General features: G+C 48.2%; 1 protein-coding gene across 2 annotated transcripts in view; it reads left to right on the top strand.

The window, feature by feature from the left end:
* Nucleotides 1-13,395, top strand: part of LOC135378244 (protein O-mannosyl-transferase Tmtc3-like) — a 171,210-nt gene that overhangs the window by 126,398 nt on the left and 31,417 nt on the right. For both annotated transcript variants that reach the window (XM_064611212.1, XM_064611211.1), the window contains exons 4-5: nt 11,638-11,719; nt 11,831-11,921. In XM_064611212.1, the coding sequence (XP_064467282.1) occupies nt 11,638-11,719; nt 11,831-11,921 (173 nt within the window). The remainder of the gene's footprint in view (nt 1-11,637; nt 11,720-11,830; nt 11,922-13,395) is intronic.

The raw sequence follows: 13,395 nt of genomic DNA, 5'->3' as shown, positions 1-13,395 counted from the left end.
TAATGCGGACGGGTACCTGGCTGAATAATCCCACAAAAATTAAAATGCAATTTTTTTATGTGATGCACAACTATACCCTCCCCCGATAGGCGAAGAAAAATTATCATTCGTTCTGGATTGTGGGTGACGCGGCGATTTTTTAAAATCACGTGGTGCGCGCGCAAACAAGACGGCTCGTCGGCAACGCCTTGCATTGCCGCTGGGCGCTGTGTTCGAAAAAAAATCTAAGAAGGAATCACATCCGATAGTTGCATCGAAAGTATTGTATCTCTCTCCTCTTTCTGTTTGAGTTTTCCACCCCCCCCCCCCCCCATATAATAGACGCCCTGTGGCATCAGTTTATTTCTTTATTTGTTTTGTGTGTGTGTGTGTGTGATCACTATACAGGGTGCGTCACGTAAGACTGACCAGAATTTTATTAAATTCGCGAATTATTTTTCTTTCGCAAATGTCGTTGAATATATGTATTCCCGATGGGGCCTACTCAAAAGTGGTGGTGTATCAGTAATTAGCGTAGCAGTTAATTAACTTTCATAATTAATCTTCATAATTAGTGCAAATAGTTTGAATGCGTAATTGCAAAGTTGTAGAGCACAACCCTGAGGAGAATCGAAATCGCAGCACTTTTCTGTGCTCTAGTAAAAAAAAAAAAAGCGAAAATGCAAAGTATCCGAGCGCTGCGCGGGTTTTGCGGCCACTCTCGTCTCTCCCCATCTCGGTGTCACCCTTTCTCAACTGACATCGGGCTGTTCCTCAAAGAACGGAAGACTCTGTCCGCAGGAATGAATGTGAGGGAGAATAGCGATGCCGTTTCCCAGCCAGGTTATCGCCAAAATGTTGCCTTTGATTTTGTTCCCGCCATTATTTGGTTTAATCTGCTCAACAGTTCGCGATTTCATCTGATAAGCGTCACGCAATAAAACTGTCAATCCATAATGCGCCAGCCACACGGCAAACTTCATGCATTAAACGGAATGGGAGTAACTAAACCTCCTAACCAACCATCATCTCGAATGACATCGTTAGGAGGTGAAGTTACTGCCATCCCGTTTAATGCATTAAGTTTGCCGTGTGGTTAGCGTATTACTTCCAAAATCCACGCACATAACAAAAACAAGATCACTGTTTCCGCTGCTCGATAAGTGTGTACAGGTCCCGACAAAAGTTTACGGAACACGCGAGCGGCGTATTTTTTCCTGGGTACGACACCCTAGCGGCAAGCGGAAGCTGGCGAAATCAGGCCAGTTCACTGCCTCAGAGGGGTGGATGACTGCGCTCTTAGCGACACACAGCGGTAGTTTCGGTATGGTTACTGTTGTATGTGCCCGCAAAGGGAGTTGGATTTAACTGTTGTGCTCGTCAACAACTCGTGACTAACGTCAGTTGTTTATCAATCAATCAATTATCAATGTCAGCGTCAATTGGCTAACAGCTCGTCACGCGTCGTCCATAATAAAGCAACACTTTCACTCTTCCTTTCTTTCTCTTTCACACTTTCTTTCTCTTGTCTACATATCATAGCTTTCCAATAAAAGTAACACACCGTAAAGTGTTGCCACCATGATTCATCCTTGTTATCACGATGATAGCGGCGAGCTCCCTGTCTCAACAATAGTTGAATCACGTGTTGTTGGCGAGCACAACAGTAAAATCCAACTCACTTCGCGGGCACAGGCAACAGTAATCATACCGAAACTACTGCTGTGTGTCGCTAAGAGCGCAGTCGTCCACCCCTCTGAGGCAGTGAACTGGCCTGATTTCGCCAGCTTCCGCTTGCCGCTAGGGTGTCGTACCGAGGAGAAAATACACCGCTCGCGTGTTCCGTAAACTTTTGTCGGGACCTGTACGTCCTACCAGGTTTTAACAAAACAAAAATAACGGTATCGACCAAGACGCTACGAAGGGGGGTTGCCTCATTCTCTGAGGAATAGCCTGAAGTCAGTTGAGAAAGGGTGACAACGAGAGAGCGATAGGAAAAAGCGGCCGCAGAACTCGCGCTCGAAAATAGTGCATTTTCGCATATTTTTTAAATATGGGCACAGAAAAGCACTGCGGTTTCGAATCTAGCGGAGTAGACTCCTCATGGTTGCGCTCTGCAGCTTCGCAATTGCGCGGTCAACCTATTCTCACTAATTATGAAGATTAATTATCGAAGTTAATTAACGGCTGTACTAATTACTGCTACACCACCACCTTTGAGTAGGCCCCATTGGGAATAGATATATTCAACGACTTTTCCGAAAGAAAAACAAATCGCGAATTTAATAAAATTCTGGTTAGTCTTACGTGATGCACCCTGTAAAGTCCAAATAAATTTAGTTCTGCGTTTGTAGTGTGATTTGGTTATAATATGTCATGTTTAACCTAAGGTGCGTTGAACTAAGAAAACAAATTCTGTTTTTGTTGTACGTGTGAAACGTTTCACATATTTCTCCATCCCCAAACCTAAGCAGAGAAAAGTAATGTGCAAGCGACGAGCTCAGTGATTTATCCAGACCACCCCCCAACGCCCCCATTTTTTGCTACCCCCCCCATGTCTGTGATTTTGGATAAACTATTGGACGAGCTGGTCCATACTTGACGTTGGCAATATGTCCTGGAGTTTGGGGAAAGGACAACAGCACAGAACGAACGAACATGTGTAAAACAACAAAACGGACGAACAAAACGAGCATTCATCATCTCAAAAGTTTTTGTTGTCCAAAACGAACAACAAGTGCATGCACGCCTACTTGTGCTGTGGGAGACGCGTGAAACGTGATTCAGTTCAGAGCTCGCAGTCGATGCGTCATCAAAACGATCCGAAGCCTTTTAGCCCTTCGTAGGGCAGCTGTCTCCGATGGGGCAAGCGCACATTACAAGAACAGGTTCCAATACTTCGAGACGGCACGCAACCTGACCGCAAAGAGGTGGATCTGATCTCAAAGAGGTGGACAGCAAAGAGGCGGCATGTTGAACAACGCCTCCGACTCCATCGCAGGCATTCTAGCGTGACGGAGAAGATGCACCACTTTGCGGTTAGGTTGTGTTTTATCTCAAAATATTGGAACCGGTTCTCAAAATGTGCGCTTGCCCATTGGAGACAGCTGCTATAGACGGAGTGTTTGAAGGCTTCGAATCGTATTGCCTACGCATAGACGTCGTGCTCTGAACACAATCACGCAAATACAGGGTGATTCACGAACCATGTCATTTGGGGTTTATAAGAAAGCGGTAGAACGGAAAAATATGGGGTCAACGGCTCTCGTGCGGCAATTAAGTTTGCCATCTTCAAAAATACTTTTGTCGAATTTCAATTGCAATAAATTGAAATTTCTGAATTGAACTCTGAAATTTGCCTAGTCAACAGTCAGTTTACAGAATCAGGAAGCCCGTGGCGAACTTAGTCGAATACACCGGAAGCCGAAATCTCTAATGCTACAGCGAGTGCAAAAAAAAAAAAAAACGTGAAAATCGGCTTTTTCTGGCGCGCGCATTTCAACGGCGCACGAAATCGGCCGCAAAGATGCGATGAGAGGAGGACATGCCCCTGCCCAGATGATAGACAGAAGACTGCAAGAAACAAAAGGAAAGGGAAAAGAAGAGACATCGCGATAATAATCTGAGACTACATGGATTCCCATTGGTACAGGCCAGGGCATAAAAACACAACACCCCTTGTCGCTCCTTAGTCACCATTTGTTCTTTTCGCTCGGTTTTAGTCAAACATCCTAATGCCACTTTCTGCAATTCTTAACTGTCGTCGGCCAACTGCTTGACACCTTTAGACACGTTGAACACATGAGGTCCTTTCCCCGTCAAGGTCGCGGCCAACCAGGCCTGATTTTTGGGCTGAATATACCCCGCCCTTACGGAGTACCTCTCATCGCATCTTTGCGGCCGATTTCGTGCCCCGTTGAAATACGTGCGTCAGAAAAAGCCGATTCTCATTTTTTTTTTTTTTTTTTTTTTTTGCACTCGCTGTAGCATTAGAGATTTCGGCTTCCGGTGTATTCGACTAAATTCGCCACGGGCTTCCTGATTCTGTAAAAAAAAAAATTAATAACGTTATGTTGTCTATAGGCAAATTTGAGAGTTCAATTCAGAAATTTCAATTTATTGCAATTGAAATTCGACAAAAGTATTTTTTGAAGATCGCAAACTTAATTGCCGCAAGGGAGCCGTTGACCGCATATTTTTCCGTTCTACCGTTTTCTTATAAACCCCAAATGACATGGGTTCGTGAATCACCCTGTATAGTAGATAGTTTTAGCAGACCGTTGGTAAGGTTATCGTGCCTATCGGAATCAATCACAGTCGTGTGTGACTCGAATCTTATCCACTGATTGGTTCCGGTTGATACGGTTCAACACAAGCAACGTTATCAACGGTTTGCTAGAACTCTCTATTGTCTCACGCGTCTCATATAGGCAGATGTACATGTCTACAAATATGCACTTGTGCTGGGCGTTTCTGTGTTCGGCTCATTTGTCCTTTTTCCAAAGCTCAGGGACATTTTGCCAACATCAAGTAGACAACAGCTCGACTGTGTATTACTCGGATATCAGAAATAGATATGTTGTGGGGAAATTTATGAAATGTCTCATACGACGGAGACGGAACCAACAAGAATACATAATATCAACAAGTTATAATGGCAAAGCACACTCTTAAAAATGAGGGGGGGGGGGGGGGGTGTCGAGGTAGCTTGCCGTTGTTGGCCGCACTCAAGTGGGCATCGTCACGACTATAGCCAAAAAAAAAAGGAAACGAAGGTGGGAGAAAGGGGAGTTGAGGACTTCAAAGTGATGTAGAAGCAGGATGACCGGTACTGATGGGACGGAGGCACACTGTAGGTGAGAGGTGCACTAGAGTGGTCTCTCCGCTAGGCCCGTTGCTTGGAGAAAGCGCACGAGGCCGCGAGTTTTTGAAAGTCGTTCCGCACAAGAACCTTCGGGGAAGAGGACGTCCGTCAGTATACCAGGCCTGGCGTGGGGAAGATGGGTTTCCCGCATGGCATGGTATGCACGGCATTCTGTCAGGATATGCGCAATTGTCTCCGGATGATTACAGTGTCCGCAACTGGAATCCTCCCTGGAGCCGATCTTGCACAGTTGAGAGTTCGTGAACGCAGATCCTGTGCGTAATCGATGGAGCATTGTCTGCATACCACGGGGAAGATCTTTCGTGGGGAGAGAGGGTCGGTGATTCTGCATGATGTCCTGTATGCCAGGGTGACGCACCTCAACTAGCTGTTTGACGACCAAGAGCCTGTCAGTGTCGGCCGGGACTGCTAAGGATGGGCTGCAGCTGTTGTGTGCTGAGGAAGCTAGCTGGTCCGCTCGTTCGTTGCCTCTGATGCCGACATGAGATGGGATCCATTGGAGCGTAAGCTCACCTCCGGTTAGCCTATGCTGGGCACACGATCTCCTTATACATCGGGCCAGAATGCTACCACACATGGGGTTTATCACGTTGTTGAGGGCACTTTTGGAGTCCGTAAGCAAGACGGCCTTAGGTATTCCGGTGACTTGAACCGCAGCAGCTGCGTGTAGCAAGGCCAGGAGTTCGGCCGTCGTAGATGAGATTGGGTAGCGAACTGATTTCCCTTACCAGGCCTTGTTTATTGACGGGATGTAGTACGCACTGGTAGCACTTTTGGAACGGTGGTCAATGGAGCCATCCGTGAACACCAGAGTATGTGTGTGATAAACGTCGCTGATCAGGTTCTCAGCCGCCATCCTGGCCACTAGGGGGCTGGACTCGCTCTTCTTCCGTAGACCCGGGATGTGAAGCGTTGTTGCGGGCACGAACTCCCGCCACGGCGGCGTAGGTGGACTAGCTGGGAGCCGAGGAAGAGCGCCCCTGTTGGCTAGAGAGCTGGTGGCACTAGCCAGGCGTCCTAGGAATGTGTGTGTCCTCTGTTCGAGGTCGGTGAAGAGGGAATGCTTGCTGATGGATGTTGATGCATCATCCAGAAACTGGAGTCCTTTGAGCTCAGAGTGGACACTAACAGGCTTTTCCTTAGCTTCCAGGTACGTTTGGGTGACGCTAGAGAACGTTGGGAGACCAAGCGCAGTTCTTATGCCAGCGCGATGAAGGCGCTCAAGGGCCTGCCATTGTGTAGGCGCGAGGTCTACGTATGGCGCCACGTAGAGAATGCGTGACAAGATCAGGGCTTTGTGAAGGGTGAGCAATGACCGCGCATTGCAGCCCCATGACTTACCGCTGATTCTGCGTAGCAGGTTGAGCGTTTTCTTCCACTTGCAAATAGTCTCGTTTACTTGCTTAGACCAGCGTAATGTGCTATCGATGGTGACACCAAGATATTTACATGACGCGCATCTTGGGATGGGAGTGTTGTTAATGCTGAGGCTTGGGAAGTCTTTGCCCACGTCCTTTCCACGGGGAATGCAGACCATGCATTTTGACTTCTCTGGTGATGCTTCCAGCCCTCTCGCAAGCAGCGCTGCATTGAGCCCGTTCAAGGCAATATCAGCTGTGTCACGAACTTTCTCCTTGTCCGTTCCCACAATGCGGAGGCAGATGTCGTCCGCGTAGATGGTGAGATGAAGGGCATACGGTGTAGGGCGAATTCCTCGGTGAATCCCTGCCATCATTAGGTTGAATAGTATAGGTGATAGAACACTGCCTTGTGGGACTCCTCGCTCAAACTTCTTCACAGAGCTGATACACCCGCGGACGGAGACGTCAAACGTTCTGCTGGACAGAAAGTCACATAGGTATCCTAGAAGGCGGCCAGTGACTCGAGCTGCTTCGAGCGCAGCGAAACATGCCGAGTGCGTTACCGAGTCGTATGCCTTCTTCACGTCAATGAAGAAAGCGAGAGCAAACTCATTGGACTCTCTCGCTTGCTTCAGGCTAGTAGCCACTTCAGCGATTGCGTCAGACGCGCTCCAGCCCTTCCGGAATGCCGTAATGTGATCTGGGAAGCAACCGCCTCGCTCCAAGACCCAAGCCAGCCTTTTGTGAATTATACGCTCCAATAATTTGCCAACGCACGAGGTTAGGGCAATGGGACGGTAGGAGGACAGTTGGCTCGGTGGCCTCCCCGGCTTTAGGACGGGTATTACTCGAGCATGTTTCCAATCAGATGGGATGCATCCAGAGGTCCAGACGTTGTTATATAGTTGGAGCAGAGCGTCGAGTTGGTCGTCGCCTAGGTTCTTGAGGGCCTGGTTAGGGATCCCGTCCGGGCCAGCTGCACTGCGCCGCTTTAAGCCTTGGATGGCGTACTTCAGCTCGGACATCGTGAGGTCGTCGTCCGCCGGGGAGCCATTTGCTCCCGTGTGGCTAGGAAAAAGGCGTTGGGCACTGCAACTTGCGACGCGAGCTAGCTCGCTGGCATAGTCTTCGGCTATGTTCTTGGGCTCCCTGTTTGAGGCTACCGATAAGGTGACAAGCGGGTCGACAGGCTCGGGAAGGCTCTTAAAAATGAGTTTCACCACATAGCACGCTCCTAGCCAACCATCATCCCGAATGACAACGTTCTCGCCCCTGATTTGTTGAAAACGGGAGGCGGAGCCTAATTTGTGCCATTATGCCGTACATAATGATACGAAATAGACTCCGCCTTCCGTGGTGAAGTTCAGTTTTTAGAGTGTACAGAAACCCAGTATGGAGATCTTCGGCCAGAAGCCCTTCCGGATTGGCTGAATTTTACAATACCGCTTCTCAAATCGGGACAAACGTTCGCGGGTCACGTGGAATATTAAAATAAGAAAATTATATGAAAAGAAAGAGCTTTGAAAGCAAAACAGCAATAATTGCAATGGACGGTTTGATTCATGAACGGTTCATTTTGACGTTTGCTTGTGAGCTTCACATTTTTTTAAGAAAAATAACTACCTGAAACACAACAACAAGTCATGAACTTGTTGTCCACCCAGTCGACATGAAAAAAAATTCAGACTTTGTGCAGCCCTTCAATGACGCAGGAGCTAGACGTTTAACTGCAAAACGACCGCATTTTTCTTTCGCCCTCTTTCTCTCGAGAACGGCTGCAGCCTCGATGCTTGAACTACGAGCGTTCTTCACCATCTGCCACCACCTAACAAATATATTTTAATGCATAGCATTATTGGGCATTCCCGAGAAGTTCCTGTGTCGCTGTGCCTAAAACTCAGCTCAGACGATACGCCACGGGAGCCGTGGGCGCGAACAAGTTCATCTAGAGCGCGGATTTTCATGCAAATGTATGTTTTTTTTTTCTCGATATGGTTTCGTATCGAGCGATGAAAAAAACTATTTAGGTCGTGGTTTGGGACCGATTGGAGGGGGGGGATCTATTTATTTTCACAGGAAAGGTCAGCCAGAAAGGACGGCTTGCTATTCCTTAATAAATGATTCGTTAGAGCGTGGTCCTTCGGTAGTTAACAGTAAGGCGATGAGGGGTCAGATGTCTTCCGCCGCCCTAAACACGATGTCACAGGCTGCTGAGGAGACCGGTATCATGTAGCTAGTGGAGAAGCGCCGCGGTTACACCACTGCTCCGTGTGCCAAGTAGTGTTGCGAGAGAGATGGAGTACCCGAGGCTGGCAGGGCGAGACTTGAGGTTGTCGCGGAAGGACCTGCAACGGCGGCATTCGAGCAGAAGGTGACGAATATCTGCCTCAACGCTGCAGGTAGAACACAAGGATGTTGCTTGCTGACCCATTTTGAACAGCAGTGACGGAGTGCGGGCGACGTTGAGGCGGAGCCAATGTATGACAGATTCTTCCCTCCTTGAGACGCGGCCGCAGATAGTGTAGTCCATCGTTGGGTCAATGGACCTCAATAATGGGTTGGTCTGGCAGCGTCCTTGGCAAACGGCTTGGTATTGACAGTAAGGAAGCGGCGTCGCTGCAGTTGGCAGGCGGATGTCGAGATGTGTATTCCACCAACCGGCTCTCATGCATGGGCACGTTTCGCCGCGGTGTCAGTGCGAGTATTGCCGGGGATGCCGACATGGCTCGGAACCCATTGAAACCACACAGTGTGGCCCGAGGACAGGAGCTCATTATAGGTTACAAGGATCAGGGTATATGCACGTCGCAGACTATCTTAACAGAGAAAAATCTCTAGCTAGACATCTAGCAGGATAGCTAGGGCCGCTTTGCTGTCAGTCAATACCGTCCAGGCACTAGGCGGAGAAGCAGACATATGCTTCAAGGCAGCAAGGATAGCATACAGCTCAGCTTCTACAGATGACGTTGCATAGGGAAGCAGAGACGCATGCTCGAAGTCGTCGCTAGGGACATAGTACGCCGCCGTCGACGAACCTTGCTGCACTGACCCGTCAGTGTACACCTCCGTTCTATGGCTATGGAAGGCATGAATGTGGTCCAGGGTAAGTTGACGTGCAGCGACAGGTGGTATGCTGTTTTTGTTAGCAATGCCAGGCACAGACTCATGTACGATCGGCTGATTCACCGTCCACGTCGGTGGCGCGTATGCAGCAGAAGTGGCACTGTGAGGGATGTAGCTGTTAAGACGGAGCAGAGCACGACAGAATGCGGACGACGGGGAAGTCACACAGATATCTCGCAGGTAACGATGGGAATGTCGGCTGACGAATCGGGCGTAAACACCAAGAGGTTCTTTGTCGCGCAGAATGTGGACTGGAGGTTCTCGCGCCTCTACCAAAACAGAGAAGGTCTCTGTTGTTTTAGGCACACCTAAGCAAAGGCGAAGGCTTCTAGCCTGCCCTGTCACCAGAAACACTGAGCTCGTGCAACACTGGTAGACTGTATCTTAAGGTGCCGAGGACCAACGAAGAGTGGACCTGGCTGAGGTCAGCAATGGAATGGCCCCAAGATGATCCACATAGGTGCCGGATGACATTGACAAACTTATTTGTGGTTGCACCAATCGCAAGAATTTGCCGTGCCCACGTGAGGCCGCGGTCAATTATCACGCCAAGATAGAGGACGTGGGAGACAAACTGCAGAGCAGAGCCCTCCACAAATATAGGGTATTTGTAGAAAGAGCGGCGCGTAAACGCCATCGCTGTTGTCTTACTTGGCGAAATGGAGGACCGCGTTCCGCGAGATAGAAGACCAACTAGAATGGTTCTGTGGTGCATATGTTTTGCACGTTATGGCGTATTCGGCATGAAAATGCACGCATCGTGCATATTTTGCCTTATTTCCGCTAAACACCATTGTGGTGTTTAGCGCTCACCCTGGCTGCTCCACTGCGCGAAATACTACCAACAAATGTTGGGGATCTTTTCTTAGAGCGGCGCCCAACGCTTGCGCCTTGGCATATTGCCATTGGAGTGCGTTCGCTGCGCGTGTGTGACCTGTTCTTTACCATTACGAAGACTGGCGGTGTTCGCATTTCAATCTGCACTGTAGTGCAGGGCCCATAGCAAAGCCTTCAGCTGCATGATTCATATCTGCGGCGCAAGTCTCCTTTGTTGTGTGCTCATGCGCGAAGCCTGCTTTATTTTACCGTGTGATCCCTAATGCAATGCTCAAATTTTGTCAGATATGCATTAGATGCACTCCCTTCATACCAACAACGATGAAGACAGTGCATTTGTTCACACTTATTTCTGCATATTTCGGGAGTTATTAGTGCATATTTATTCGCGCTCAAAATGACTCTTCCCTTTTTCATGTATACAGCTCGCTGGCGGCTAAGGAGTGCGTTGTAAAGCATAGCACCGAGCGTGTCTGCTAGGTGAGGTTATCACGAAGCAGCTGCTCGCATTAGAATGCTATATTACACGTTGCAAGCAAGACACCCAAAGCGGGAGAGCGACTTCGTCGTGGCGTGGGCCTGCCGGTATGAACAAACGGTCGTTCTCGGACTTCCCATGTTGGTGACCGTTGTCTACACGTTGCAGTAAATTCATTTAGGCCCGTCGTCATCCCCACAGGCTCCATGTGAATGCTTCAGATAATTAAAATCAATGGCCCTCGAAATACACGGCAGAAACATTAGTGCGCATCATTCACTCGACGTGTTTGCCACCGGCAACGACATGAAAATCGACTTTGAGGTTGATCGTGAACGGGACACGCTGAAACGTACCGATTCTGAAAAGTATATCAGAAATAGCATGCAATAGAATTTCTCTGATACGAGTCCCCCCTGGCCGCGGTATGAAAAAAAAAAAAGAAGAAAAAAAATTTCAGTAATCGCATGGCGCAGAAAGCTCGTTTATGACCCTCTAAAAGGATATGCACTCGGAAGGTGGGCGGTTGGCGTGTTGCGCGATCTTCAAACTCATTGAGGGACAAACTGCGGGCTCGCGGTTCCTTCCCTTTCACATCGGGCAGCTACGTTGCGAGATGGTTAGGTGTGCTACATAAGGTACTCATGGCGCGACGAAAAAGTTTTTCTTCACGCAAACCCCACAGTGCATAATCCTCTCTATCATTACATAATACCTCATTGCAGTTGTGCTTCTACATTTGACCCATATCAGCCAACCATTACGCGCAATTTAAAATTATCCCAACATTTCGCTAGAAATTCAACGATTGCTGTCTCACCTCTTCGAATTTCGATGGAATTACACTGTTTTCCTTTTACAAATATTGCATGTTGACATTCCCATATTATTTCTTTCCAATTCAATTCTGTTCCCTCGAAAACAATGCGGTCACGTATTCACTACATGTATTGCGACTTAATTGCATTTTCCAGGGTATGCCTTTCGATAGTGCCAGCATTTACGAGTTTGCTGGCGGCGTTGTTGTTCTCCGTCCACCCAATTCACACAGAAGCCGTAAGTGGTCATGTTTCAATTTTTTTTTCGTATCTTTACGCAGTGCTACTTTCAAATCTCAAAACAGAATGGAACGACAGATTGTATGACTTGTATGCTTTCTCTTTTCAGGTAACAAGCGTCGTGGGCCGAGCCGAGCTCTTATCGGCACTGTTCTTTCTAAGTGCCTTAATTTACTACATTGGCAGCAGTCGCAACAGCGGTGAGTTTCTTACACTCAAATTTCAGCATTCATCACCAAAAATAATACAGACGACGCAGTCGGATAGTCGGCTAGCTAGATAGCTATAGACAAGCCGCGTTTACATGAATACGACACTAGCGTATCGTATCCAGTTGTCGAATCGAATCCACCCATGTAAACGCGTCAATTCGCTAGGAGAGCGTATCGTATTCAATTCGCTAAACAGAGGTGGATCGAGACGGTGGATGCGCATTCAGACTGTGCATGTAAACAGACGATGCGCATCAAGGCAAGAAGAGAGGATTGTGGGAAGCGGCGTTCGGCTGCGGGCTAGTTGCGTCGTCTGCTACTCCTAGTCGGAATCACGAAATGATGATAATAGGGAGTTCACAGCCACGCTCCGTTTTGGATATGTAGGTTAGTCTACACTAACAGAAGCAGCAGGGCTTGCAGCCGTATAACAGAATTCATTCTGAAGTACGCTTGAAAATGGGACGTAGATGCTACGTTTTCGACGTTTCAGCGTTCGGTGCGAAGGTAGCGGGACACCGGAAACGGCAGTATTTGCGGAAGTGCGCCTGTAACTTTCCGATATGACACGGCGTGGCGCCACCTCCGTCTGGGCTCGATGCGCATTCATGTAAACGGTGGCGTATCGTCTTCTCTCTCGTTTCGACTCGATTCGATACGCTTGTGTCGCATTCATGTAAACACGGCTACAGATGGTCATAGTCGGAGTAGCCTGCACCTCACATCATGTATGCGCAGTTTAGGACTGAAAGAATGGCGTCATCCCGCTGGACATCATATTATTCCTCCTTCATTATCCCTCCCTTATATATCCTTCCTTCACCGTCACGTGGTCGAGGGTCTTCCTAACGTCTAACGACCCAATGTATCAATAAAAGTTGTGGCACACCGTAGACGACGACGACGACGGGCCACCACTACCGCGCGCCAAAGCGCAAGCCATCCGGGACATTCCATCATCGTCGATCAGGACTCATTTAGATGAGCTAGCGTATCATGTCCAGTTGTCGAATCGAATCCACCCATGTAAACGCGTGAATTCGCTAGGAGAGCGTAAACACGGCTATAGATGATGATATATATGCGTGACGAAACGCATGACCAGAGGCATTGGGCGTTGACAATGGCCGAAAGTTTGTGTTCGAAATCGTCCGACTCACGAAACGACCTGGACGCTCGTTTCAGTTATCTCAGTTTTGCCCAAAATTTCCTCATTAAATACTTAATGAATGAACTTTAGGTGATGAGTCATCTTGTAGTTACATACTATCTTCAGGAGTATGTCCACCTGTCCCAATAACTGAATTGCAAAAACGACATCTGTGCGGTTCTCATAGCTTTTTTATAAAAAATCTGTAAATGATAACAATGAACACCCTGTAATTAATATACTGGTGTGATCACCAACGGTGCGCACTCTAAACACAAAAGCACGCCGCACGTCATGCTAAAGGAGGATCAT

Source organism: Ornithodoros turicata, chromosome 1 (genome assembly GCF_037126465.1).
Source record: "Ornithodoros turicata isolate Travis chromosome 1, ASM3712646v1, whole genome shotgun sequence".
Taxonomy (NCBI): Eukaryota; Metazoa; Arthropoda; class Arachnida; order Ixodida; family Argasidae; genus Ornithodoros; species Ornithodoros turicata.
The sequence above is the reverse complement of the archived record's forward strand: the minus strand, read 5'-3'. Positions and strand labels throughout refer to the sequence as shown.